The 27,761-nt window shown below is 44.2% G+C and overlaps 1 protein-coding gene across 1 annotated transcript in view; it reads left to right on the plus strand.

Annotated features, from left to right (window-relative positions):
- Nucleotides 1-27,761, plus strand: part of MAP3K15 (mitogen-activated protein kinase kinase kinase 15) — a 1,172,574-nt gene that overhangs the window by 1,001,426 nt on the left and 143,387 nt on the right. The window contains exon 22 of the mRNA XM_085622522.1: nt 18,157-18,331. Within this exon, the coding sequence (XP_085478648.1) occupies nt 18,157-18,331 (175 nt within the window). The remainder of the gene's footprint in view (nt 1-18,156; nt 18,332-27,761) is intronic.

Below are 27,761 nucleotides of genomic sequence, written 5' to 3' on the forward strand. Positions count from 1 at the left end.
TATATAAAGCAGAGTGTCGCTGTTATGGCAGTTGTGGAGGATCTGGGCAAATGCGGGGCGCCTCGCGGTAATGAAGTCCGGCGGCCGCGATCTAACTGTGGCCTACCTCATGGATTGGAGCCGGCCCCTTGCGTAGCACGGAGCGCCGTGCGCACCGCAGTCCTAGCACTCGGCCAGATCCCGCCGACAGCAGAAGGATCTATCGTCCGCTCGGGAGTGCACCCTCCAACGCAGCTGCAGCAGTCCCCGCAGGTCTCGAGGCTCGCCCAGGCCCCACCTAAGGCACTACAGCGAAGGCCAGGCACTTACAGGAGTCCGCTCGACTTCAGTCCCACATCCGCCATCATGGTTGCAGGCGAAGGGCGTGGCGAATTTCCCGTAGCCTGTGAAGGCAACTCCGCCGCCAACCAGCCCACCCACAGCACGCTCTTGAAGTCAGAAAGCACATCTATGTGAAGAACACCGGTGGATGGCCCGTCAGGAGCAGGATACTTAAAGGATTATTTCGGCGGCCGGCAGAGCAAAAGTACTGTGCGGCCATCTTGCAGATCGTCAGGCCACGCCCCCCACTTTAGACTTTATTGGAACAAAAAGTAGAAAACATTTCAAATAAAGAAGTGTTAGCGAACCTTAGGTCAGTAATCCTAAAGTTCCATCCTAAGGGATGGAAACAGATGGCCAAGAACAATCAAGATATTTAATTTGAAAAGTATATTTTTGCTGAACAACATTTGTGAAAAAAAGGTTCCATGTGATGAATGAAGAAGTGGGTAAATAGAAAGGCTCTGTAATTTTTTAAGACTCCATAAGTGCGTCACAAAATGAGTTTATCAAACTAAGAAAGCAAAATAAATTAACATAGAGGGCCTGATATATGAAAGGTTGTGTGGTGATGTCAAAAATGCCTTCAACGTCAGGCACAGTTGCATGTGGAACATAGAATGTTTGAGGGGATTTGATCACCACTGTTCTACTGAGGGTAATTGTCCCGATGCTGCAGAGGGTTGTAGTTGCTGAGGATAAAGCTCCTTTCATCCACATATTGTGACGGCGTTTTATTGAGAGGCAGTACTACAGATTATTTTTAGCTTAAGGCTGTCTTTTGTCTAGAGAAAACCTCCGTAAGCTCTGTAAGTCAGACCAAGAAATGCAAATATGCAATTTCCAGAGTCAACTAATGACGTTGAACAGTGTAAAAAAAATAATTTCAAGTGGAACTAAAGAGAACAGAGTAAAAAAAATATTAGTGCTGCTTAGAAAATGCAGGGTTAAAATTTAGCCAGCAAAGAGAAAAGATGAGCTAACTTTAGTGAATGGAGGATGAGTTAGCAACACAATCCTCATCAAATACCCAGAGAAGAACTAAGGGCCTGATTACAATCGTGGCAGATGGGTTACTCTGTCACAACCGTGATGGATATCACATCCTCCGAAATATAAATCCCATTGTATACTCTAGGATTTATATTTCAGCGGACGGGAAATCCGTCACCCTTGTGATTAAGTAACCTGCCCGCCAAGATCATAATCAGCCTTAAGACAGAAATTAGTATCTTACTGATTTGAAAAGGTTTTAACGGTTCACACAGACACTTTCAATGTTTGTTCTTGTTGTTAAACCCACCATGTTAAGGCATTTCTATATGTAAATCATCCATAAATCCCTATTTATGAAACAGAATGGTGAGGCCATTGATGTTGGGTGACCATGAGGACTACTGTGTGAGCATTTATAAATATGTTGAGTTGTTGATGAAGTAATTATTGAGAAAGTAACTATTAATCATTTTTTTAAGAAATCAGGTAAGCCTAGTAAAGTGTCACAGGACTCAAGAAGGACAAGTAACTGTTCTTTAAAAATTCATAACACACTGAAGCTAGCCACATGGTGAAGGAACACTTCAGAAAAACATGGGTGGAAGGTCATAGTCAATAGTATCAGTTATAATTCACCAGACATTGGGTATGCTAGTTCTATGACGACACTTAGGTCGTTGTTTAACGTTTGGCAGAGTGCGAGCCCTGCTGCAAATCTGTGGAGCTCACAACCACACAACCCAAGGTTTCTCCTCCTCATTTACAGGTGGGAGAATTATTGATTGACTGCTGGTGGAACCCCTACTAGAAGTCAATCAATACTTACAATAATATAATAGTTAGTTGACACACCTGACCGCCTAAGGGAGGTCTTCCCCAAACTTTTTGCCTGCTTGACTCATATTTTTGCTGATTTCATTTTGTTGGCTTAGGACTCTGAGATCTTTACCACTGCTAACCAGTGCTAAAGTGCATGTGTTCTCTCCCCTAAACATGGTTTAATTGATTTATTCACAATTTGCACATTTAGTTTACTTATAAGTCCCTAGTACAGTGCACTACATATGCACAGGACCTGTAAATTAAATGCTACTAGTGGGACTGCAGCACTGCTTGTGCTACCCACTCAAGTAGCCCTTAATCATGTCTCAGGCCTACCATTCCATTTAATACACCTTGCCAAGCCTTAAAACTTCCCTTAAATTACATATAAATCATCCCTAAGGTAGTCCCTAGGAAGCTCATAGGGCAGGGTGCTACGTAACTAATAGATAGGGCATGTGTTTTTTAGGTTTTTCATGTCCTGGTACTGAAAACCTCCCAAACTTGTTTTTCACTACTGAGATGCCGACCCCTCTCATAGGTTAACTTTGGTATTCCTTATTACATTTAATAAGCTGTAATTCCTAATTGGAGAAGGTAGATCTGTCATGTTTAGTAACAATGGAATGGTAATGATAAATCCTCTTTAATGGTAAAGTAGAATTTGTTGTTACTAATCTGAAAAAGCCACTTTTTGAAAGTTAGGCATTTTCCTGCTCTAAGCCATTTGGTGTCATGGATCACTTGCTGTGCTGGGTGACAGCTGGACTTTGTGTATTCCCTCTAGGCAGCCACACACAAAGGGAACGTGGGTGTGACTTCTTGGACCTTCCTTGGAGGATGGGAGGGAGGAGCTGGGCACAGCCTCACACTTACACATGAATAGGCTGGGTCCTGTCCACACACAAAGGACTGCATATCCCACTATAGTGAGTCTGGAGCCAGGGCTGGAAGAAAGGACCTCTGTATACTGCAAATACCCTTCTTTGAAGTCATCTCTCTTCAAGGGCGCAACTGTGTATAGGTACTAGACCTCCAACCCTACCAACTCAGTACACATCTGGACCTGAAACCACTCTACCAGAAAGAACTGCTGTGCTTAAGGACTGCCCCTGTGGTGGACAGCTGCTTTAGAAGACTGCTGCCTTGCTCTACTGCCTGCAGCTCTCTAAATAGGTAAAAGACTGGACCTCCATCACTAAACCCAGAGTGACTCCACAGGCTAGCTGATTAGCCTCCTGATTTCAAGACTCAGGGACATAACTGTCTTTGTTAGAAATATGGTTTCTTGTTGCCAGAGGTATGCACCCTGTCCAAGCAGGAACTCCAATCCTAGTCAATGTAAGTGTAGTACCCACTAAAAGTTTACCTGTGCTCACCTTTTGGTAGCTTGGTACAAAACAGTCAGACTAAACTAAAGAGGCAAAGTGTAAAGTATTTGTGGACCCACACAGAGTAACATAGTGAAAACACCACACAAGTACTCCACACCAATTTAGAAAAATAGCCCATATTTATCTGAGTAAATCAATACCAAAACAATAAAAATCCACCATACACAAGTCAAGATATGAAATTTGCAAGATTAAATCAAAATGCAGTCCTTAGTAATCAGTAGCCCCAACTGGGGCTATCTGTTAAGACTTAACAAGAGCAAATAAAAAAGATCAGTCCGAGCGCTACGGAGCACAGGCCGGATACAGGAGTCACACAGATCTGCTGACAGTAACTTGGATGCGTTTAACTTGGGTACGGTACTTTGAAGAAAGGAGGGATGTGTCACTTTTGAAGGCGATGCGGCATTTCCAAGGTCAGCCAACACCATTGATGCGTCAATGTCAAGAGTGCTGTTCATCAGGCCGAGGTCTTGGGTCGAAGCGCTTGACTGTAGGCGATGTATTACCACCAAACCGCATAAGGCTGGGAAAGTGTTGGAGCCAGGGACTGTGTAACGTAAACTTTGGCGATGCGGTGTCTGAGACTCACACAGCAGCAGTGATTCAGAGGTGCTATGTCAGCAAAGTTGGGGCTGCGTTGCATGTCAAGATCGTTGTGTCGCACAGTCGGCGAATGGTGTCCATGGTTCCGGAGCAAGCAGCAGAGATATGTCAATATTGCTGAGAAATGCACCGGTTCTGAACGTTGCTTCGCTGTTGATGCGTTGGTTTCTTGGGTTACATCACCAAACTCTCACTTCCAAGGGTCAGGACCTGATTTGGCATGACTTGGCAGAGCATGACTCACAGCAGAGGAGCCTAGATGCTGGTAGCAAGATGCAGGTGAAGTTTTTGATATCCCTGAGACTTCGGAAACAGGAGGCAAGCCCAACAAGTCCTTAGAGAACCATTAGAGATGCAGGATGTAGAGTCAACTCCAGTGCTTTCACCCTCAGGCAAGAAGCAGCAGGCCAAAACAGCAACGCAAGCAGCAAAGTGGCAGTCCCTCCTGGCAGTAAAACAGCTCTTCTTCCTGGTAGAATGTCCTCAGTTCCAGAAGTGTTCTCAGTATATGGTTTCAGTCTTTGTAGTGCACAAGATCCTGCCCTTTCTGGTTCTAGCTTCAAGCACACTACAGGGGGGTTATCCAACTCTTTGTGTGGGGACAGGCACATCCCTATTCAGGTGCAAGTGTCATCTCCTCCCTCTCACTCTAGCTCAGAAAAACATATCAGCCTGGTGATGGGCTATTAGGATATGCAGAGCACACCTCAGCTCCCTTTGCGTGTGACTGTCTAGAGGAAATGCACAAAACCCAGCTCCCCCCCCCCCCCCGAAGACATGCATTCCAGAGACAGGCAGAGGCTCGGAATGGTATATGTATTGAAGGAGTCTGTGTGTAAGACTGTGCTAGAAATTGTTTGTCTTCATCAATAATGGGTCCTTGGTCTACTTCTTTGAGATGCTTTCAAGCGTATTAGCAAATTCTTTGGTAGGGTTTTCCTCGATGGTCAAATATGTTGATGTGTCAGATATATGACTTCTCACGTTGTCCACATAAAACTGTTTATCCATGATTACTAAGGATCCTCCGTTGTCTGCCATGCAAAATTCTATGGATTCATCTCTTGCCATTTGTTTGATGGTCCTTAGTTCCTTGCTAGTTAACTTAGAATGACTTTGTTCCTTACTTTGAAAAATGCTCGTGAATGCTGTCTTTACCATGGTTTCAAACATATCTAGCGTCTTGTGACTCATTGGAGCCTGAAATGTGCTTTTGGCTTTCAAGCTCTTAAGGTACCCTTAAGTCTCTGTCTTGTTTTTTGTTCCCCTACAATGTTGTCAAAAAAGTGATGTAATCTCAGTATTATTATGAATTTGTAAAAGTAAGCGTCGATCTCCAATTCATTGGAATGATACGTTGGTACGAAAGAGGCACCCGTTTGCAGAATGTCGAGTTGGAAAGGTGTTATCAATTTTTGCGATATGTTTATCACTAAATTATCAGTAGTAAGCATTTTGTTTGACTCCTGGCTATTCTGCTCTACATTCTTTGCCAAAGATCCACAAGGACATCAAGAACCCACCTTTCAGACCCATTATGTCAACTAAGGGATCCATCCACGAACCAATAGGTAAATACATAGACCAATACTTACAACCAACCATACAACAAATTAAATCATATGTGAAAGCTACCGGAGATTTTCTTAACAAATTAGATGAAGTGAAGATTGAGGATCAAGAAAACATATTGTTATGCACCATTGAAGTAAAATCTCTTTACACTTCATTACCTCATCATTTGGGCTTGGCGGCCATTAAACGGGCTTTGACCATTTCCACTCTAGATGAAGAACTGAAAATATTTTTACTGGAACTCATACATTTTACACTTCATCAAAGTTACTTCCATTGGGAGGATAAGCATTACATGCAACAGACAGGGACTTCCATGGGAAACTGTGCAACCCCTTGCTACAGGAATCTGTTCATGAGGATGTTTGAGGAGGACCACATTTATACAAGCAACAAGTGGGTAGGCAACTTAAAAATATTCCTTAGGTTCATTGATGATATATTTTTAGTATGGAAAGGCACCAGAGCAGAGTTAGAGGATGCTATCACAGAATTGAACTCAGTGGATGGATGCATAGAATTCACACATGAAATATAGGATATCCAGATTACTTATTGGATTTTAAAGTAATTCTCTAAAACTGATGATTTAAAACTAAAAATGTTGTGAGTTCCATACACCGGAACAAACTTCACAAGTTTTGAAAAAAAGGGGCTACTCACAAAACATCATAGAAGATGTGAGCAGGGTAGAAAGAAGAAGCTGACCTGAATTACTGTTTAACAGACAACGCAAAAAGGAATTTACAAGAACGATATGCATTTCCAAATTCTCCACCAAAAGTACAATGGTCCCAAAAATATTTTATAAAAAAATATTGGCCAATGTTGCAATCAGATTTCAGGAGAACATTTAATCTAATACCAATATTTGCGTATGAGCAATTCAAAAGTCTTAAAGAGATGATACATTCTACCAACACATCAAATGACAATAAAATGAAATACAGAGGTACCACTCCATGTTACAATTGCAAAAACTGCAACAACATAATAAAGGGATCAGACATTAATCACCCATCTAAAGACACCAATATCAAGTTAAGAACCAAGGCGACCTGCGAGACAAAGAATGTGTTATACATGTTAAAATGTCTCTACAGTATAGCATACATGTGTAAAACAGAATGAAAAATCAAAACATGGTTGACTGAACACAAAAACAAGATAAGGATGAAGAATGACAAATCATCGGTAGCCACTCATTTCAATTTATTGGGTCAAAACATCAGTCAATTAAGATTCATGATATTAGAACAGGTGACTGTTCGTGAAAACACCGACAACCGTAAGATTTTACTAATGAGAAAATTATATTAGATCAAAAAGATTAACAAATTGAAACCCATTGGATTAAATGACAGGATGGAATACTCATGTTTTTATAAAGATTAATGAAACAGACTAGAGTACACACCAGAAGAACTTTCCTCACGTTACAGATGTCAGGCTCCTCCTTCCCAAATCCTCGGAGTGGTGTTGATGCTCTATGGGGGTCCACCTCCCGATAACACCAAGTCTGGAATGATATACTCACAGACTGTTGGAGCTATCAAGCGGGGGAAGGAAAGGGTAGATACAGCTGGGAGGAAGACCTGGGAATGACACAGGAAAACACTATAAGTATGTGTATTGCAACCTTCCTACACAGTTTCAAAACAGGCACGATTTCAAATCGACTCTAGAGCAGTTCTCATCCCCCCTACCTGTAAAAGGAAAGAAACTGAACAACGGACACCAGAAGAGAGTAGGGTGGTTGCATGTTCCTCAACCTGGCACTAGAGGGGACAAGGAAGAACATACACGTTAAGCGTCACCTTGTTCCAATGACACCTTAGTAGAACGTTCACTTTAAGGAAACCCATATATCACGTACCACAGTTTATATGACAGTATGGCCTTAGATGAACACTGTGAGCTTCGCCCTATACTCTCTTTCTCTTCTGGATGAAAACAAAAGGAACAAAACATGGGACAACCAAGTTGCAGGGTATCCTGAAGGGTAACAGTGCACACACAGTCTTTGAGAAAAGAAAACAGCCCAGACACATTGATACTCCTCAATACGCTGTGGCAAAATTAAATGTACATGAAAATACGAGGCGCCAGTATGACCCCTCTGATGAATCGTCAATAGCAACCAAAATGTCAGGGTAGGGTGTCGCTACGCATGCATTCTGCCCCACGTAGCCCCTACAATGTAGTTCAACAGACAGTTCCTCTATCCGTGTCCTGGTTGAAACCTGCCTGGTTTCTGCCAGCAGATAGAAGTAGTGTTACCCACAATAGATCACCAAATGACCGTCAGTATTCCTCAACAAAAGACCGTCGAGTACTGGTCCCATCCAACGAAAAGCCCTAGCAAAGGACCCTTCCGTGGGAGCCTATCGCCTCCTCTGCATGAGCCCAGCCCAGGACTCGTCCAACAGAGGAGGAGGGTCTAGTAGAGCAACCGAAGCCCAACTCTCGGCTTCTTGCTCCAGAGCAAAGCGGTACCGGGAATGTGCTAAACAGCACTCTTACCGCCTGACATAGAGGTCCTCAGGAGAAGTCTGTTTCCAGCGAGCGACCAGAATAATCGGCAGCGTCTTCTTCCCTGACCGCCGCCTTTACCTCGCTTCCGACGTCGCCTTGCGGTCACGTGAGGCGTGACCCACTGAGCATGCCGGGGGTTGTAGTTCGTAGTTCTTTACTTCCTGGTTCGCGCTAGCGGTACAGCCAGTGCGCAACCGGGATCGATTCCTGACAACAGATATCAGCCGAGTGATTGTACTGGAATATGGAAAATAATGTGAATTGACAAACTCGCCTGGACACAAGGGCAGTGACAGATCAATTAAAGTGGACTGTATTACGTTTAGAATTTTTGACTTTCATGTAATATCGGGGTGATGATATGTAATAATGATGTATATTGACATAACATGGTGACAATGTAGTATGAATAACAGGAATCAATTGACAACATCAACCACAGCCATCACTCACTTTTACTAGAACCATATTTTTTAAGTTGTGATTTGGCAAACAGCACTTGTATACTTTTTAGTGACAATAACCTTAAGAAACACACACATTCGACCATTTTCATAATTTAACACATTTTATCAGTTGATCGATTCAGGAAATGTGTCCGATATTCGTGAGCACCTTCTTGTTTACGTCATTGGAGTTCACTGCAAAATGGCTGACCATCGAGTAGATAGACCCTTTACGACAAGAAATAGGCCTCTTTTCTTTTCGATTAAGCCATACACTTTTTAAACAAAGGAGGTAAGATGGCACACAACAATCACGCCAGAGAGGACACGCGACTTCTAAGCTCTGATGTTAGGTGAGCACAATTTTGAATAGTGGTTTAGCTTTACACAATCTCTTTTTACATGTTGATACCGTCACCTTTTTGTCTAGATCACTGCATGAGTGAAAATGCTTTGCACAGATGTTTGCATATAATTCGTTTTGAACGTGGTTTCGTTATCACGGTTGGAGACATCTAGACCTCTTTCTGGGGTTTACAGCAGTACACTGTACGGATTAACGCCGGATAGTGAAATTGTGACTACATTTCCTATAGCCACCTAGGGTGAGAACCGATAGTTAAACACTTGGTAGCAGATATATGCATGATCTTATAACACATTCCCATTCAGTTTGCAGCAGCACACGGTACAATTTGATGCCAGGGAGTGAAATTGTGACTAAGGGCCTGATTTCGATCGTGGCAAAGGGAATACTGCATCCCACATGTGATGGATATCCCAGCCTCCGTATTACGATCCCATTTTATCCTATGGTGATCGTAATACGGGGGACGGGATATCTGTCACATTTGTGCTCAAGACCTAAATAAGGCCCAAAGTCTTCAAAAACGACCCTGGGTGAGCACAGGCGTTTAAACACTCGAGAACAGACATATGCATGATCTTATCACATGGCAGCTTTTAAAACATAAGCAAGATTTTATCAACTTTTCACACAAGTCACTATTGATTATCACTTTCTTCACAATAATACCTGGTTGTCTAAATGTCCAATTACACACAATTTTACAGGAAGTTATTGTCATATCATGACTGAGAACAGGAATTATCTTCATGAATCAAGGATCCTCTTTCAAGGGATTACCCAAAGTAACTAATCATTATTAGAATACTATTTTGATTAGCATTATTTTGATGGGTATGGAATTATAGATTATATGAATTTCAGATCACGGGTAAGCTATTTATATGACAATTCATAAACAGGAGATTGCGTAGTCACACAAATGCTCCATTTGAGAATACATTATTATATATTTTTTTAGAAAAAGAGTAACACGTCATGGAATAAAAAGGAGTGCGGAGGGAGACACAGAGCTAGACCTGGCACAGTACATTCAGTGCCATTATTTTTACACTCCAGATCAGTGGGTGATACCCCCCAGCATCCTGAAACATTGTAAGCATTGATTACATGAGGAGGATCTGTCAAGTGCACCGAATAAACCAAACAATAAACTTTCTAAATGTGGCATTTTTAGAACTACAATTTAAAAAACAACTTCACTAGAAGATGTGTTTTAGATTGTGAGTCCACCAGCCTGCAAACTTACTCCTACTAAATTTTCCCAATTGGAAGTTACACTTGTAAAGTGTTACAAGGCTGCACCAATGCTAACCTACAGGAGAGATAGGCCTTGCTGTAGTGAAAAACGAAATTAGCAGTTTTTCACTACCAGGGCATGTAAAACTCAAAAGCACATGTCCTACCTTTTAAATACACTGCACCCTGCTCATGGGGCTAACTAGGACCTATCTTCGATGAAGCCGTGATCTTTGTAGGTAACAGTGGTGGGGCCGGTTAAGGGGGGATTTTGAGGGATGATGCAGAGGGAAAATTAAATAAGTTATAAATTCTCCCTCTGCATCGTCCCTCAAAATCCCCCCCTTACCAAGCCCCACAGATGTTATGTGCATGGACCGCGGCTGCTTAGATGTAATAAAAAGGAAGGTTTAGCCCTGGTAAGTAGGTGAACTTGCCGGGTTGAAATTTTAGTTCAAAACTGCACACACAGGCTCTGCAGTGGCAGGCCTGAGAACATGTTTTAAAAGGGCTACTCATGTGGGTGGCACAATCAGTGCTACAGACCCACTAGTAGCATTTGATTTACAAGCCAGGGGCACATTTAGTGCACTGTACTAGGAACTAATCAGTAAATCTGATATGCCAATCATGGACAAACCAAATGCCATTTCATTTTAGACCCCGAGCACATACACTTTAGCACTGGTCAGCAGGGAAAAAGTGCACAGAGTCGTAAATCCAGCAAAAAGGAATTCAGAAGAAAGGAAGGAGGAAGGCAAAACGTTTGGGGTGACCCTGCAGAAAGGGCCATTTCCATCAGTCTTCCACCCTGGTCCTGTGCCTGGCCATCGAAAGTTGACCCAGATGCTATCTCCTGTGTAACTGACACATCCTCTGCACCGAAAGCAGAATTGATGCACTGTTTCTGTTGCGGGAACAGAACTGGCACATTGTCTTTGGAACCAGTGCATCGCCATCAAAACCACCACATCAATGCCACTGTAGCAAGACAATCGATGAATTCCCTTGACTGTGTGGAGAAACCCGGCACACTTGCTTTGCAACCATCGCATCTCAGAGCCAGTGCTTCGTCTTCGGAATTGGCACCTTGCCATTGTTGCATGGAGAAAATTGACGCATCACCTCGACTGCGGGATAGACACCGACGCATCATTCAGCTGCAACCCAGAACTCGCAATTGTGACCAGGATCGAGGTACTTTTGTTCAGCACGTCTTTTGTGCGGTCCCTGTACCCAGCCCGCGTTCCATTATGGTCAACCTGAACTCTTGACTTTGTTTCTAAGCTCTATTTTCACAATTAATCTTTAAAAATCTATATCTTAGCTTCTACTCATTGGACTTTTGTCATTTTAGTCTTGTTTTATTTAAAAAATTAAGGTCTATTTTCTAAACCTTGTGTGGAATCTTTTTGTGTGGTGTTTTTAAAGTTTTACTGTTTGAAGCATTGCACAAATACTTTGCACATTGATCCTAAGTTAAGTCTGATTGCTCTGTGCCAAGCTACTACAGGGTGAGCATAGGGTAACTTAGGGTGTGTTTGTGACTTACCATGACTAGGATTGTGGTTACTGCTTAGACAGGGTGCATACCTCTGCCAACCAAAAACCCAATTTTTTACATTTGTTAACTAAAGAAAATCTATTTCTTCTACATTGTAATTTATTATGCTAGAGAATAATGCTTGCAAAGGCGTGTTGACACTGTAACACATTTCAAATATCTAGACCCTTAGAAAGAGGTACACTGAAAAGGTTATAAGACACAGTAGCATGGGAACTACGACATGCTGCCTTATAAGGCCTCTTTTCCAGACTGTCTCTTTAGCATGTTGTTTCTGGTATGAGATGCCTCATTTACAGTTTTGTGTTTGGAGCTCGAGGCCACCTTTGGCCTATGGTGTTCAGTTCTGGATTCCACATCTGGAGTTTTATGTTCAGTTCCTTTGTTGCACTATGTCTTTTCCTGGAGTGGTCATCTGAAAATTGTGTCAGGCTGTGTCTCAGGCATTGTGCCCATTTATATACATATCTCACCTGGCATTATGTGATTTTATTTTAAAGACACTTTTGGAATATAGTCTTCAGCTCTAGGTGCCACATCTGGAGTCTGTGTCAAGTTCTGAAGGCCACATCTATACTAAGTATATAATTCATCCAGTGCTGTGGGTTTCCAGATGCGGTGTTCTTGTTGTCTTTTCTGCAGTAATGTGTCCACTTCATTAGAACTGTCAGGGCCCTGGTGTCTTCCTTCAACAGTTTTGTGAGATCAGCTTCCCCAGGCATGCCATGTACACTTGGTGGTGAGGGGATTTTCTCCGCCTCACCAGAGCAACTGTGGAGCCTGTGGCATGGGGCACGTCGGGAAGCACATGGGTGCATGGTCCACAGGTGCTGCAGGGTAGATCCCTGACTGGGACGTTTGTCAAAAGACCTAGCCTAAGCAACCCAGTGCTTTATAACTGGTACTGCTGGCTGGCAGGAAGACTGGGGTCTGTGTTTGCTGCACAACTGTTTGATGAACTATTGTCTATAAGACACTGGAACCTTCCATTTCAAGTCAATTCAAAGATACTGTCTGGCTGATTCTTGAAGGAGAATAATAAGACCTTGCATCCGTTCAGCTTGTAAACCTTTGTTATGCTCTGTACTTTTTGTTCTTTCAGATATGTAATATCTTTGTAGTTGTATCTGAATATTGAGTTCATGTTCTTGAGGGTGCCTTTGGTTTATTGTGCACAGTTTGTTCAGGAGACCTCGACTGGAATGTTCTGTTCACCTCTGAAGTATTGTGTCTAGGTCTTGAAGCCTCATCTGTGTGATTGTGTTAACCACACAACTCTACATCTGTGTCATTGTGTCAAGCCTCACTTTTGTACTGATGCTACTTTAGAGGTCATATTTGGTGTATTGTGCCCAGTCTGGAGGCCTCATCTAGATTTATTTCCAGTTCTGGATGTCACCTAGTGTGTATTGTGTGCAGGTAAGATTGCCTTATCTTATTTTATTTGTTCAAGCCACATCTCGAGTGATGCATTCAGTTTTGAAGGCCCCATTTAGAATGTTCTCCCACGTTTGAGAGACCTTAACTGGCAAATTGTATCGAGCTATGGGGGTGTCATCTGTAATTTTGTGTCCCTCATCTAGAATACTGTATTGAGTACTTAATGTGTCATGTAGAATATTGATCTTTCTTGTAAATGCCAAACGTGACATATTATGTCAGTTCCGAGGATCTCATAGGAAGTACCATATTCAGTTTATGAGATTACTTTTGGAAATTGTGTAGTTTACAGTTCTGAGTCTTCATATGAAGGACTGTGTGAGCTCGGGTAACCTCTTTTAGAGACCTGTCTCTAGTTATGGAAGCCACATCTGGAGTGTTATGCTCCTCTCTGTAAGCCACACTTAATTTGATGTGTCCAGTTCTAGAGGCCTCATATCTCTGATGTACCTCGTTCTGGAGGCCTTATTTTGAGTACTGTGGGATGTTTTCTAGACCACCTTTACGATATTGTGCCTAATTCTGAAGGTGCTATCTTCGGTTTTGCATTGAACAAGTTCAACATTATTTAACACTTGGACTTGCAAGCCAAGGAGCTTAAAGACACAGTTATGGTAAACAAACATTATATAATATAGAAAAGGATGAATACGACTGAAGAACATTATTAAAATCAAAGACAGTGACATTACCATAAAAAAGGGAAAGACCAACTACGTTTGGGTGCACATGCATGTGCCACATCTAGAAAGGGTAGGGACACAGATTCATACAAGAACAGAAATTGGGATAGAAAAATGATAGGATATCAGGAGCATTGTAAGGAAGGGAAAGTCATTTTCTGCATAAGCCATGAGACCTGGATATATTGTGTGGAATGCTTGGCATTGATACCGGGGCCAAAGGCATTGGAGTCTGACACTGTACCCGCAGTTGTTTCATAACATTACAGAAACATCAAGTTTGGGACAAGGATAGTTTTCCTGGAAAGGAAGTTGTGGAAACAAGCTTTCAGACTTATTTAGGATTAAGCAGAACTCCTGTGCACAAAAACTGTGGTTCCCCCACCGCAATTAGAGGGGTGCGGAAAACTCGGTTTCCAACATGGAAAACTCTTGACCCAGCAGGCCATCTGTCACACTACAACTGGTTCACATTGGCTATTTAGTTCAGGACTAAAGCCATTGATTTCCCTGCCCAGGCACAACATGCAATGCATGGTGGGTAAGAGCAGAGGAAAACAAACAGTGGCCTCCATGTACAGGCAGAAAAAACTTTGATTTTAATTAAAAACTGTGCGTTTTATTGAGAAAAACTAAAAGCCAGCAGTGTTGGATGTGGGCAATCGCCCACAGTTAAATTGACTCCATTTGTCACTTAAATGGACAAAGCAGGAGATGAAAGGGGTCCTGAATGATTTTCAGGTCATGAGCCTTTCTTTCAAAGTTCTTCTTCCTGTGAGTCAACCAGTGATGACGCTGTCCTCCATCACGTTTGATTCTGCTATTTGGATCCTCTTCCACTGGCCAATGTTAGGAAAACTGATAATATAGGTGCCACTTACCCTGTTTCCACTCTAAAATGTATCTGCATGAGGATTTGTATATTTGTAACTTGGAGACACTGGTGATTATAATAATCCACATGCCTTGAACTTATTTCCTGATCATCTCATTCTTTGCCCATCACGTTGTAGTTTTAACTTATATGATCGTTTTTATGGTTGTAGGTGCACACAAAAAAAAAAACATTAGGGTAACTCATTGAAGGGGTGCATTATTTTATGTTGTATGAGCACTTGGAAACTGTACTTCTTCTTAATTGTGAATTTAACCAGTTGAGTACCAAGGTCATCTGAGTGTATATTGTGTGATGAAACTACGTAGATGTTGTTTATTTATTTCTGGAGTGTTATGTCCACCTCATGTGAGGTTGTATGGTACAATATTGACAAAAATATTTTCAGAAATAAATATTGGGTCCTAAATATTGTCTATGAAAATATTGTCGTATTGGTCGCACATTTTCTATTACCAAATGCGATAGGGCAATATTATTGTCAACAATATATAGGACACAAAAGATATTTAGTCCACAATCTGGTTTATACCCATATTTGTAGCTTAGTTTAGAGATCCAGAGGATTAGTGGTGACTCTAGTGCTTAAAACTAGATCTGGAATATTTGTGTCACATTCATTATGCCTTGTCATGAATATTGCCACTAGTGACATAAGTTAAATCTGGTGCATTGTGTCCAGTTCGTAAAACCACATCTGAGACTGCATCTAGTTCAAGAAACCACACTTCAAGTATTGCATTCAGTTCTCGAGAGCAGTACTAGGTTGGTGCCTTGTTAGGAATAGTGCTACTTCTTTCATTGGTTCATTGGTTAAATCTGGCACATTGTGTCCAGTTTTTGATACCACAGCTGATATAGTACCTACTTCAGGAAGCCACATTTCAAGTATTGCATTAGGTTCTGGAGGTCTTATCTCCAGCTTTGTTGTCATGGCCGGTGCAGATAAGCGCGGGGGGGTCGAGTCGACTGAGGATGGTTTTATTTTATTTTCCCTATTCTGTTATCTGTCAACTCCCCCCCCCCCCGCACCCAGCCCCACGCCCCGCTGCCAGAGCCCTTACCTGCACTGGCGCGACTAAGTGTTGTGCTGATTCTGGAGGCCTCAACTGGAGTCTGGAATCTAGTTCTGGAGGCCTTTTCTGTGGGACTATGTGCATCGCTGGAAAAATTATCTGATATGTTGTGACCAGCTAAGGAGACATCATGGGGTGTAGCATGGTCAGTTTTGGAGGACACATCTGTCATTTTGAGTCCAGTTTTGGAGACCTCTTCTGAAGTGTTGTATCCAGTTCCAGAGGCCTCATCTGGAATATTTGTACTGCTATTCAAGAACACACAATGCATAATAGGCCCCGTTCTGGAGGACTTGTCTAGTGCCCATCCCACCTACTGTGTTCAGTCTGAAGGTTTCACCAGCAGCCTTCTTTGCTGTTCTGAAGCCCACCTCTGCGATATTGAGTCTACTTCTGCTTGGCCACATCTCACGGTTTGTGACAAATACTGTTGGGCTCATCAGAAACTTTGCACCGAGATCTGGAGCCCTCATTTTGGAACAGTATCTAGTGGTTAAAGCCGCATCTGAAAGAATGTGTTAGACTGTCAAACGTCATCTGGAGTATTGTGACTGCATTTAGAAGTATTAGAAGTAACAGCTGGTTTGTTGTGTATGGTTCTGGTAACCACCACTGATGAATTAGGTTGTATTTTGAGGAAGTGTCAATTCATTGTTTAATTTGTGCATGCATGTCTGAGGATAAGGTCTGTGGGGACGGTGTATGGGGGGTAGGATCTAAGCGGATGGAGGAGTATTGTGTAGTGAATTGATGGGTGAGTGAGAGTATACTATCCATTGGGTGCATATATGGATGGAGGAGTGAGGGCATGTGTAAGTGAACAGATGGGGGAGTAATTGGGAGAATGAATAAATATGAGTGAATTAATTGGTGAATCGATGAATGAGCTTTTGGATGATATGTGGGTATATGGATAAATTAATGTCTTGAAATTGGTCAAGTGTTATGTAAAATTGTATTTGTATTGATGGACACTTTTGTGCGAATGGGTAGGTGAATAGATAGATGGATGACTATGGGTGGGTGAGTGGGTGGATGATTGAATGAGTGACTGAAGGGGGTTGCTGTATGAAGATAAGTGAGCATTTGAATGAGCAGCTACCTTGATGTCTGGGTCAAAAAGGTGGACAAATATGTTAGCAAAAAGGAGAATACATTGCGAATTTCTGCTTGACAGAATTTGTGAGTATAGCTGTATTGGCAAATGAATGAGGGATGTGTGTGGATGGAAAATGTAATTAAATGGAAAATGAGTGGCGAATGCATGTGATAAGAAGGGGGATGGCAATCTGCATGCTGAAAGACTAGTCATTTTGAGTGTGAATGGAATGATTAAGGATCAGTTAATGTGGGTGAATCTGTTTATGTATGTGTGGACCGATGTAGGTGTGTGGATGAATGCTTTGGGTGGATGTGTAGTGATGTATGTATTTGGGGATATGTGGGTGGATGTATGTTTGAGTAGGTGTGTAAATATCTAGGAGGATTCTTGAAACTCATAAAGAACGTGGAAAGAAAATCTTACACCTCGAAAATCATTCTGGATCTCTTTCTGCCCCCTCCATCCATTTAAGTGGCAAATGTGGTCAGATTGACTTTTGCGGAAGGCCCACTCGGCTGGCAGAGGTCTTTCCCTCTGCATCCCTTTGGACTACTGCCTCAATACTTTGAAATTGCCGCCTGTCTGGCAGAGACCTGCTTGCTGAAAAGGCTTAAAGTGGAAGCTGTCTGTCATGGAGTGTCCAGTTGTTCAAATGGAAGCCACCCCCTTTTGATTATGGGTATCCAATTAGTGATTTACAACTTCAATACCGGTTGCAAGACTTTGATACAGTTTCATGGAAGTGGGTGCCTCTTTCATTCCCCTTCTTTCTTTCACATAGCGCTGTGGACATTGCAAGTACCAAATCCATTTGAGCCTCATAATGTTACTTTGGTACATTGTGACTGGGGGATCTCGATTTGCACAGCCTGCAATTTTGTTAACTGTAGGCTTTGCAAGTACAAACCCTCTCAAACATCAGGCATTTTGTATTATAACTCAAAGTAAAAAAAGATTGCTACCATAATATTGAGAGGTACGTTTTAGATGAACAAGTGTCCAAAATGTGTGTTACCTACATCGGTCAGGGGTTGAAACGAATATTGTCTTTAAATTCTGCCCTAAAAAATTGCTCATTTGTCTCACCTTATTCAGTATCCCTGACGAGAACTCAGTGTCTGAAGACAGGAGCCCATCTGCGTCATCAGAAGAGCGAGATTCCGGCCTCTTCCTCCTGCGAAAGGACAGTGAACGTCGAGCAATTCTTTTTAAGATTCTAAAGGAAGAACAAGATAAAGTCACTTCAAACTTGCAGGAATGCCTTGCACAGGTAGTAAAATTAAACAAGAGAAGTACCAGAAAGCAGGGTTTAAGTTTTCCCTATAAAAGTTTGAAACCATTTTTAGCAAGAATGGGAGAGTCAAGAAATACATTTGAAAGGGATTGCCATGGGAGAGGAAGTGACACATTTCTCAAATCTTTACTTTCCTTATACAACTTAAACTGTATATCATCCCTCACCCCACACCTTTTCGCTCTTTATCTTTATCCTCTTCTGTATGTCTACTAGATCACTTTACCTCTCTCAACCTCATTTGCCTCTTTACCTCACCTCTTCATCTCCATTCCTCACGTCTTGCTAACTTTCTTTCCTTCACCACGCTCTCCGTCACAGCTCTCCCTCCCTACTTTCTCTACCTCTCATTTCTTTCACTAGCTAAATTCTCACTTTATTTCACCATTCATTTGTAACCTAAACTCTCCACATCTCCTCTCTCTCTTCCTACATCTCTTCCCTCTATCTCACATCATTCACTATCTTTCTCCTCCTTTCTTGCTACCTCTCTCACTTTCATTTTCTTTACCTTTTTCTCATTTATTGCCTCCCTTTTGTCATCTCTCTGAACATCCTCCTTAATTTCAACTCACCTTCTTTACCTCACCATCTCTATATGTTTTATCTTACCTCACCACTCTCTCCCAACCTCACGACTCATCTCCCTCTTTCTACAAGTCTTTCTCCTTTAGTCTTGGTATTTCTACTGCTCCGTCAAACCCCAACACCTTGCTTATCTCTTGTGTACATGCCTGTCCAATGTTGCCGCTTGGATGGACCTCAACTGTTTAAAACAGAATGGTGAGAAGACTGAGGTCCTGGTACTAGACAAACATTTGAATTTCTGGTCTATGTCTTGTTTGCTAAATAATCTAGGCCCCTTACATCTCCCAAACCTAAGTTTGAGAACCTCAGCATCTGGTTCGATGAGAAGCTCTTATTCGATGCTCAGATCAATGTCCCACCCGGAAAGTGTTTTGGGATTTAGAGCTCTTTAAAATATCTTCACCTTATTCCTGAGCCAGCCCAAAAAACAATAATCCAGGTGCTGGTTATATACAGATTGGATTACTGAAATATTTTGTACCTGGGCCTCTCCCATTCGCAACTGAATAGGCTTCAATGAGAGAATGCGGCAGAACGGACATTGCTCAGACTCCCGGGGCATGCTACTATCAACATCACACTAAAGAAGTTGCACTGGGCACTAGTGAAACAGACAATTACCTTTAAGGCTCTCTGTTTTTTCTACAAGACACGTCCTTGTCAAAACCCCTCTTATTTGCAGGAGATGGTTACACTCTATGCTCCAAATAGAGCTCTGAGATTGGCCGTGGCCAATTTGGCCTCCGTTCCCAGAGTTAAGAGGGCTAGAGCGGGTGGCTTCAGTTACCTGGCTTCCAAAGCTTGAAACTCGCTGCCACTGTTCCTTCGGCAGGCCACCACCGAACTGATCTTTTTTTAAACTGAAAACTCTGCTTTTTGGTTCCGATTAGTCTCTCCCCACTGTGCTGTACGTTTTCTGCACCCAGCTTCCTAGCCCTGGTACACTTCATGTTAAGTAACCATGTGCTTTATAAATTACATTATTATTATAGCCTCTAAACGGGTTAGTTCAGATTGGCTCAAATTTGTGAGGATTTTTGACTTGCTCTATGTTCAAGAAACCTGGGCTACCAAACCAGCCTATACTGAAGAATACTGTTCTTTTATCACACATTCAACACCTTCCAGAATGGGGAAAGCAAAAGGTGGGTGAACCTTGTCCATCTCAATCCTCTAGTAAGCAAAAGTTGTACAGTCTAAATGTGACTCAAAATTTTCCAATTGTTCCACATTCAATTTTCAGAGACTTGTAGCATTTTGGTAATGCATTTTTTAAATAATATTTTTGATTACTGCCACAATAATGTAATCAACCAGTTAGAGCACAGTCTGGATTGTTTCATGGTCAAAGGCAATCATTCGATCATATGGGCTGGCAATTTTAATACATAGATATGTAAAAAACCACAACTTGTTGATGGATGTGCAAATACAAGCGGGGGGTGCGGGAAGCAGTGAAGCAGTATCATTTTGGGAATGAGCCATATGGCACTTAATATGCTAATTATGAAATACAGCCTTGTTTTGCTACAGGGGTCTGACCCCTTGCCCAGTTGTTGGACCCAACCACATTAGACCACATTCGTTTTTTTTAGTGTGACGTCATTTAAGGTAACTGAACAAATTTTAAAACCAAATTCGATAAAACAATTAATGTTGTGCTGAATAAGGGAATAATTATGCAATGGAGCAAAGTAGACCCAATCAATAACTTACAGATCTGTTTGAGCTAAACAGCAGTGCTTGTTGGGGATGTCTAGATGAGTGTTAGACTCTGTGCACTTTACCACTGCTAAACAGCGCTAGTGTGCTTCTGCTCTCTCCTCTAAACATGGAAATATTGGCATTCACCCAATTGGTAACTTTAATTTGCTAATATGTCCCTAGTAAAGCGGTACAACATGTACCCGGGGACTCTAAATTTTATGATACTGGTGGGCAAACCACTTAAGTAGCATGTTAAAAAGTGTCTCAGGTATGCCACTGCAGCCTGTGTGCAGTTTTAAACTGCAAGTTCGACCTGGCAAAATTCACCTTTTGCCATCTGTTGGACAGCAAATCATTGAGTGGTTACTCCCCAGATTTACTGCCTTTTTGGTTCTTTTATTGCTGAATTCTTTTTTATTGGCTTTAGAACCCTTCACACTACTGTTAGCCAGCATCAAAGTGCTTGTGCCCTCTCCCCTAAACATGTTACAATTGGTATCTACCGGTGTGGCACATTTAACTTGCTTGTACGTCCCTGATAAGTGGTACTGTGGAATCAAGGGCCTGTAAATTATGGGCTGCATCACTTATTGTGCAACCCACTACTGTACCCCTAAACATATATTTCAGACGTGCACCCCTGCAACATGCAACTGTAGTTTGTAAAACTACCATGACGACTTGACAGGATAAACCCCTGCCAAAGCCTTATATCTTCCTTTTCATTACATATAAATCTCAAATAGAGTAGACCCTTTCAGCTCAGAGGGCAGGGTGCATTGTATTAAAAAAGGGTGACATAGGTACTTTAAGTGTTAAATGTCCTAACAGTGAAAATATCCCAAATTCGACTTTGACTGTTGCAAAGCCTGACACCCCCATGAACTAACACAGATTCACATTTGTGCAACACTCAAGGCTGTAATCAGAATGGCAACAGCTAAAGAAATATTTCTTACACTTACTTGCATTAGAATTTAAAATCCTCTTGAATGGTAAAGTTGGATTTTAGCTCCTAATGTTAAAATGACTACTTTTCCTGGATGTAGTCTCCCTGCCTGCATAATGATGACTGTCTCCCTGGGTTGTGAATTGGACCAGACAATAGACAATAGACAATAGGGGGGGTTCAGTAGTGAACACCCGGGGTAGGATGAGGCGGTGGAGCTGACACTCACACCACTTACATTTCAATGGTTTGTCTGCGCACTCAAACAATGACCAGCACACCAGGGACCAGACATCTTGGCATCTCTGAAGGAGGGGAGAGGAACTGCTCAGGTCAGGGCTTGGTGTCAGTACTCACTTCAAAGGCTCCAAGCCCATCTCCGAGAGTGTCTCAGAACATCTTTGGACTGGAAACCAGAAGACAATATTGCACAGCTGTTTGCCTTGCTGCATGAGAGACTGGACCTGCTGTCTCTTCCAAGACTCCTGAGTGACTCCAAGAACCAGTTTGCTGGTTCCCTGCTTGAACTTTCAGGACAAGTTCCAGAGGCCTCACATACTTTTCCCTTGACCAAAACCTTACTGGGTCCTTGCTTGCTGCTTTTCTGCCTCTGAAGGAGTGAGTCCTGGCCACCCTTGCCTGTCCTAAAGGTCCAGGACCCTTGGGGGGTGTCAGAGTGTGCTCCTCCCTGCAATTCCTGCAAGTTTCTGCTTACCGACTCTGAACAACACTAAGTGGTTCCTTGATCCCCGACTCCGAAGCAGTTCCGATTGATGATTTCTGAAGGTCAACGCGCCAAATAAGATGAAGGGCTAAAGGCGGTTCTGAAGCCAAGCAATGGCTGACACCGACGGCAGCAGCAACCATCGATGAGCCCAGTGGCTCCTGTCTGACACCAAAACAGCACCCCGGTCCGACACCCCCTGCAGATCCGAAGCCGCGGCTCCACTCAATTCCGACAGCAGCCATCAACAGCTCCCTGACTCGGGTCCCAAAGCGGACCCTAATCTATGGCTCCAGCGGTTCTAATGCCCAGTGGCTCCTTGTCAGAACCCCACGAGGCTTACCTGGTATGCTCGTGAGGCTATCTCGCAGAGACGACACAAACAACCTCCACCGTCCCCCTCCTTAGCTTGGCAGCGTGGATATACTGACCGAGGCGAGGATGGGACCAGGGGAAGGAGTCAAAAAGGTGGTGGGAAGGGACGCCGTCCTTAAAGGATCTGCACTAAACTGAGGACTTTTGTTGTGGGATCGCAAGCTATAGAAGAAAGGAACCCATAGATTAGTGCATTTGCTCACCCTTCTAGCATGCTTGTACATCCACAGCACTCATACCAATGCAAGGGTCAATGAGTATAGTCACCTGGGAAGGCAAGCGGTCTGGTTCTTGAAGCACCAGTAGAGAGCGGCCCCAGAGAGTCCAACGTCAGCGACAGAAGAAGGGCCCCCACGCTCACCTGCGTGGTAGCTGGGTAAGGACGAAAAGAAAACAAGGAGTGTTCCGGTGAGTGAAGGTAAACGAGGAAGCCGCGATCACGCGTTACCTGTGCGTGTCGCGGGAAGCATAAAGAATAAGGCGCTCCTGCGCGGTAAAAACAAAGAAATAGCCATGAGTACGCTTCCCTGTGCGTGTCACAGCGAGTACCAGAACACAAGGCGCTCCTGCGCTGGGAAGCAACAAGTAACCGTGAGCTCGCTTTCCCTGTGCGTGTCACAGTATAGGCATTGGCCAGGTGCTCCTGCGCCGTGCAGCAACAGGTAGCCGTGAGCACGCTTTCCCTGTGCGTGTCACAGCAAAGTACAAGAACACAAGGCGCTCCTGCGCCGGGAAGAAACAAGCCGCCGTGAGCACGCTTTTCCTGTGCGTGTCACAGCGAAATACAAGAACACAAGTGTGTCGAAGCAAGTGTGTCGCAGGGCCAAGGAAACAAGTGCTCCTGCGCTGAGGGGGGCAAAGAACAAGAAGCAATGAACGTGTACCAGCGTATCGGAGGTCCAGGCACAAAGGAGGGTTTCAGGCAAGGACGACGCAACCACGCGTCTATGGCGGCAGCGGTCTCGGGCTGAACGGGTGTAGCAAGGCGTCTGTAAGAGGGTCGCAAGTGGCAGGCTTGCACTCCGGATCAGTAATGGAAGCGCTGTTGGGTTGAGCACCACGGATTTATGCGGTCTCACCCGGTAGCGCATCCTAGCTGGCTGATACACTTCTTGGTAGGACAGCTAGACCGCTGACCTGCCCTGCTGCGCTGCGCACAACCCTCGGACCGAAACCCATCAACAGCCACCACACATTGCCTAGCCCTCCCTAACAGGAACCATGACAGTACCCTCTCCCAAGACAGAACCCCCTCCTACACTGGGGTGGCAGGGTGAGGTTTGTGCGGATGCCGAGCATGGAATGCTCGATCCAACAGGGGAGCATGGCGCACATGGGACAAGGGTTCCCAGGAACGTTCCTCCGGCCCATACCCTTTCCAGTCCACCAGATAAAGAAGCCTCCCCCTGGTTCTACGGGAATCTAGGATGGTCTTTACTTCGTATTCCTCGTGATCGTCCCTAAGGATGGGTGGTGGAGGACTGACAACCAGTGTCTTGGGATGGGCAGGACATAGGAGAGATACATGGAACACCGGGCGCAGTTTCATCTGATGAGGCAAAGTGAGTCTCACTACCACCGGATTGATGATTTTTTCTATGGGAAAAGGGCCTACGAAGCGAGGTAGTAGTTTTTTGGGTCCGTGTACATTGAGGTTCTTTATGGACACCCAGACCTCGTCCCCTTTTTTGTAATCTGGTTCTGTTTGTCTATGAGCATCGGCATACTGTTTGTGGTTTTCCTTGGCTTTGGCAAGTTCAAACCGGGCCTTCTGCCACAGATTATGTAGAAGGGCATGGTACTCCTGTACGGTAGGTATATGGCAGACCGTTGGTTTTTCCCACAGTTGTGATCGAGGGTGTCGACCTTGTAGACAGAAGAATGGAGACATTCCTATGGACGTGTGTTTGCTGTTATTATACGCATACTCCACCATCCAGAGCACTTCTGACCAATCTTGTTCAATGGATAGCAGTAAACAACCTCCATTGTTCCAATGTTCCAAGGTCTGGTTTGTTCGTTCCGCCTGCCCGTCTGTCTGAGGATGATACGCCGATGAGAGACGTGTTTCCATGCCAATGTTTTTACACACCTCACCCCAGAACCTGGATACGAATTGGGAGCCCCTATCCATGATCAACACAGAGGGCACGCCGTGAAACCGGATCACGTTGTGTGCGAAGATCAGGGCCAAGTCAATAGCCGATGGCAACATGGCAACGTCTTCAAGGGCACGAAATGCGCCATTTTCGTCAAATGATCCACAATGGTGAGGATGGTGGTAAAACCTGTCTTGGTCTTGGGTAGCTCAACAACGAAGTCGATGGAGACCGTGTGCCAGGGACGAGGCAGTACCGGGATCGGGTTCAACAGACCTACCAAAGGACTGGAACGGATTTTACCTTGTGCACAGACGGAACAACGATTGATGTAGGAACGAACGGCAGAATCCATGGAAGGCCACCAGAAGTGTCTATGCAAGAAGTCCAAGGGTTTATGGAATCCTGGATGGATGGACAGCTGATGGTCATGGCACAAGTACAAGGCCTGTAGCTGATGTTTTTCCAGCGGGAGATAGTATTGATCTCCTCTGAATAAGAGCCTAGCCTGGACAGTGATCCCACCCAGGTCTCCGATCCATTCTTCTGGTTCTTTTTGTTTTAAGTCTTCACATAACAGGGTGAAGAAGGAGGAGGACAGGATTACCCCTTGGAAGCAATGGTCAGGAAGGATAGATACATGTTCGGTTCTTGGTATGTCTTCTTCGGTTTCGTCCAATCTGGACAGGGTGTCTGCTTTGGCGTTTTCTCTTCTGAGGCGGTAGGTGATCAAGAAGTCATACTCATTAAAAAACAGGGTCCACCTCAGCTGTCTGGCCGTAAGGGATCTGGCCGAACGAAGGAACTGCAGGTTTCTGTGGTCGGTGTATATGGTCACTGGATGTTGGGCGTCTTTGAGGTAATGGCACCATTCCTCGAAGGCAGCTTTGATGGCGAGCAGTCGGAAACGGTATAGTTGCGTTCCGCTGGCAGCAGTTTTCGGGAATGAAAGGCTATGGGATGTAACAACCCAGTCCCTGCGTTGCGTTGCGTTGTGACAACACCCCCCAAGGCGTTCTGTGATACGTCTGCTTCTACAATGAAGGGTTGATCCGGGTTGGAGTGCCCCAAGACGGGAGCGCTGGAAAACCTTTTCTTTAAGGTCTGAAACGCCTCCTCGGCCTTGGGGTTCCAGCAGAACTTCACCCCTTTACGCAGCAGGCTGGTGATGGGAGTAACAACGCTAGAAAAGTTGCAGATGAAGCGCCTATAATAATTGGCGAACCCCAGGAACCTCTGGACCTGTATGATGGAACAGGGCGAAGGCCATCGTGGTATCACTTCCACCTTTCTGATGTCCATTCTGACCCCTTCAGGGGTTAGGATGTGTCCTAGGAACTCGACCATGGTGGTATGGAACACGCTTTTTTCTAGCTTGACATAGAGACCGTGGAATTGTAGTTGTTGCAGGACAGCGTGAACGTGAGTGACGTGTTCGGGGATGCTGTTGGAATAAATCAGGGTGTCGTCTATGTAAACGACACAGAAACAATCGATGAATTCCCTTAAAACCTCATCAATGAAGTACTGGAAGGCCGCCGTGGCGTTGCAGAGTCCGAAGCGCATGACTTGGTATTCAAAAAGGCCGTATTTGGTTCGGAACGCGGTCTTCCATTTGTCGCCCTCTCGGACTCTGACAAGATGGTAGGAGCCTCGTAGGTCCAGTTTGGTGTAAATTGTGGCGTCCTTCACCTGATCCAAGAGGTTGGAAATGAGCGGTAAGGGATACCGATTCTTGATGGTTATGGTGTTTATGGCTCTGTAGTCGATACACGTTCTTAGATCGCCCTCCTTCTTAGCCACGAAAAAGAGAGAGGAAGAGACGGGTGATTTGGAGTGGCGTATGAATCCGTTCCGCAGGAACTCATCCAATTAGGTGCGTAAGTGGAGGTTCTCCGTCTCAGTGAGAGAGTAAACACGGCTACATGGTAGGGTTGAAACAGGGACCAGATCGATCCTGCAGTCGAAAGGACGGTGTGGTGGCAAGGTGTTGGCCCCTTTCTTGTCAAATACAGAGCCCAGGTTAGCATACACCTCAGGCACTTCATCTTGTGTAACTGTACCCATTCCAGTCAAGGGTACTTGGCAGGCTTGTATTTCCTGTCCACTGGGTGCTATCGCCCATGGATAGCAGGTGGAGGTGCAGTGGGAGGAATCCAGAACCATGATCCGGGTCACCCAGTCGATGCGTGGATTGTGCATCACTAACCAAGGGGGCCCAAAATGAGCTTGAATTGGGGTGCGTCGATCACGGCAAAGGCAATGGTCTCCATGTGACCATTCGCACACATCATCTTCATCGCTTCGGACTGGAAGCGTATCAGCCCAGAGGTCGGTACCGTCCACAGCCTTCACGCTTTCTGGTTTGTCCTTGGTTACCGTTGGAATGCCTAACCCTTCCATGTACCGGTTGTCAATGAAATTTCCTGTAGCACCAGAGTCAATGAGCGCGGTGACTGTCAATGTCTGACCTGCCAGGGACTGTAACGTTACTGCAATACCCATGTGTCGGAAGTTGGCAAGGGAACTGGTGAAGGGGGACCGTATGGAGAAGGAACCCAGTAGACCGACCCCTTTGCCTACTGGGTTTCGTCGTTTCCCGCTTCATCCCTGTGACTTATTGACAGAGCGTAGGGTTTATTGGTTCTTGTTTTGGCCAGTTTCACAGGGCACTCTCTGACGAAATGGCTGCCTTTGCCACAGTACAGGCATAGATTCTGTTTTCGTCTTTTTTCTTTTTCCTGCAGTCTGAATTTTATCCTGAGTACCAAGTCTATGAAAGATCCGATGTCCTCCGGGGGATCGGAGTGTTGTGAGAGGAGGTCTTTGATCTCATCCCGTAAGCCTCGGTAAAACACGGATATTTGTTTGGAGTCTGGCCATCTGGCTTCGATAACGAGCCTGTTGAAGGTGGTGATATAATGCAGATGGTCAGAAGAGCCCTGTTTCAGGTTGAGGAGCTCA

Source organism: Triturus cristatus, chromosome 8, assembly GCF_964204655.1.
Source record: "Triturus cristatus chromosome 8, aTriCri1.1, whole genome shotgun sequence".
Taxonomy (NCBI): domain Eukaryota; kingdom Metazoa; phylum Chordata; class Amphibia; order Caudata; family Salamandridae; genus Triturus; species Triturus cristatus.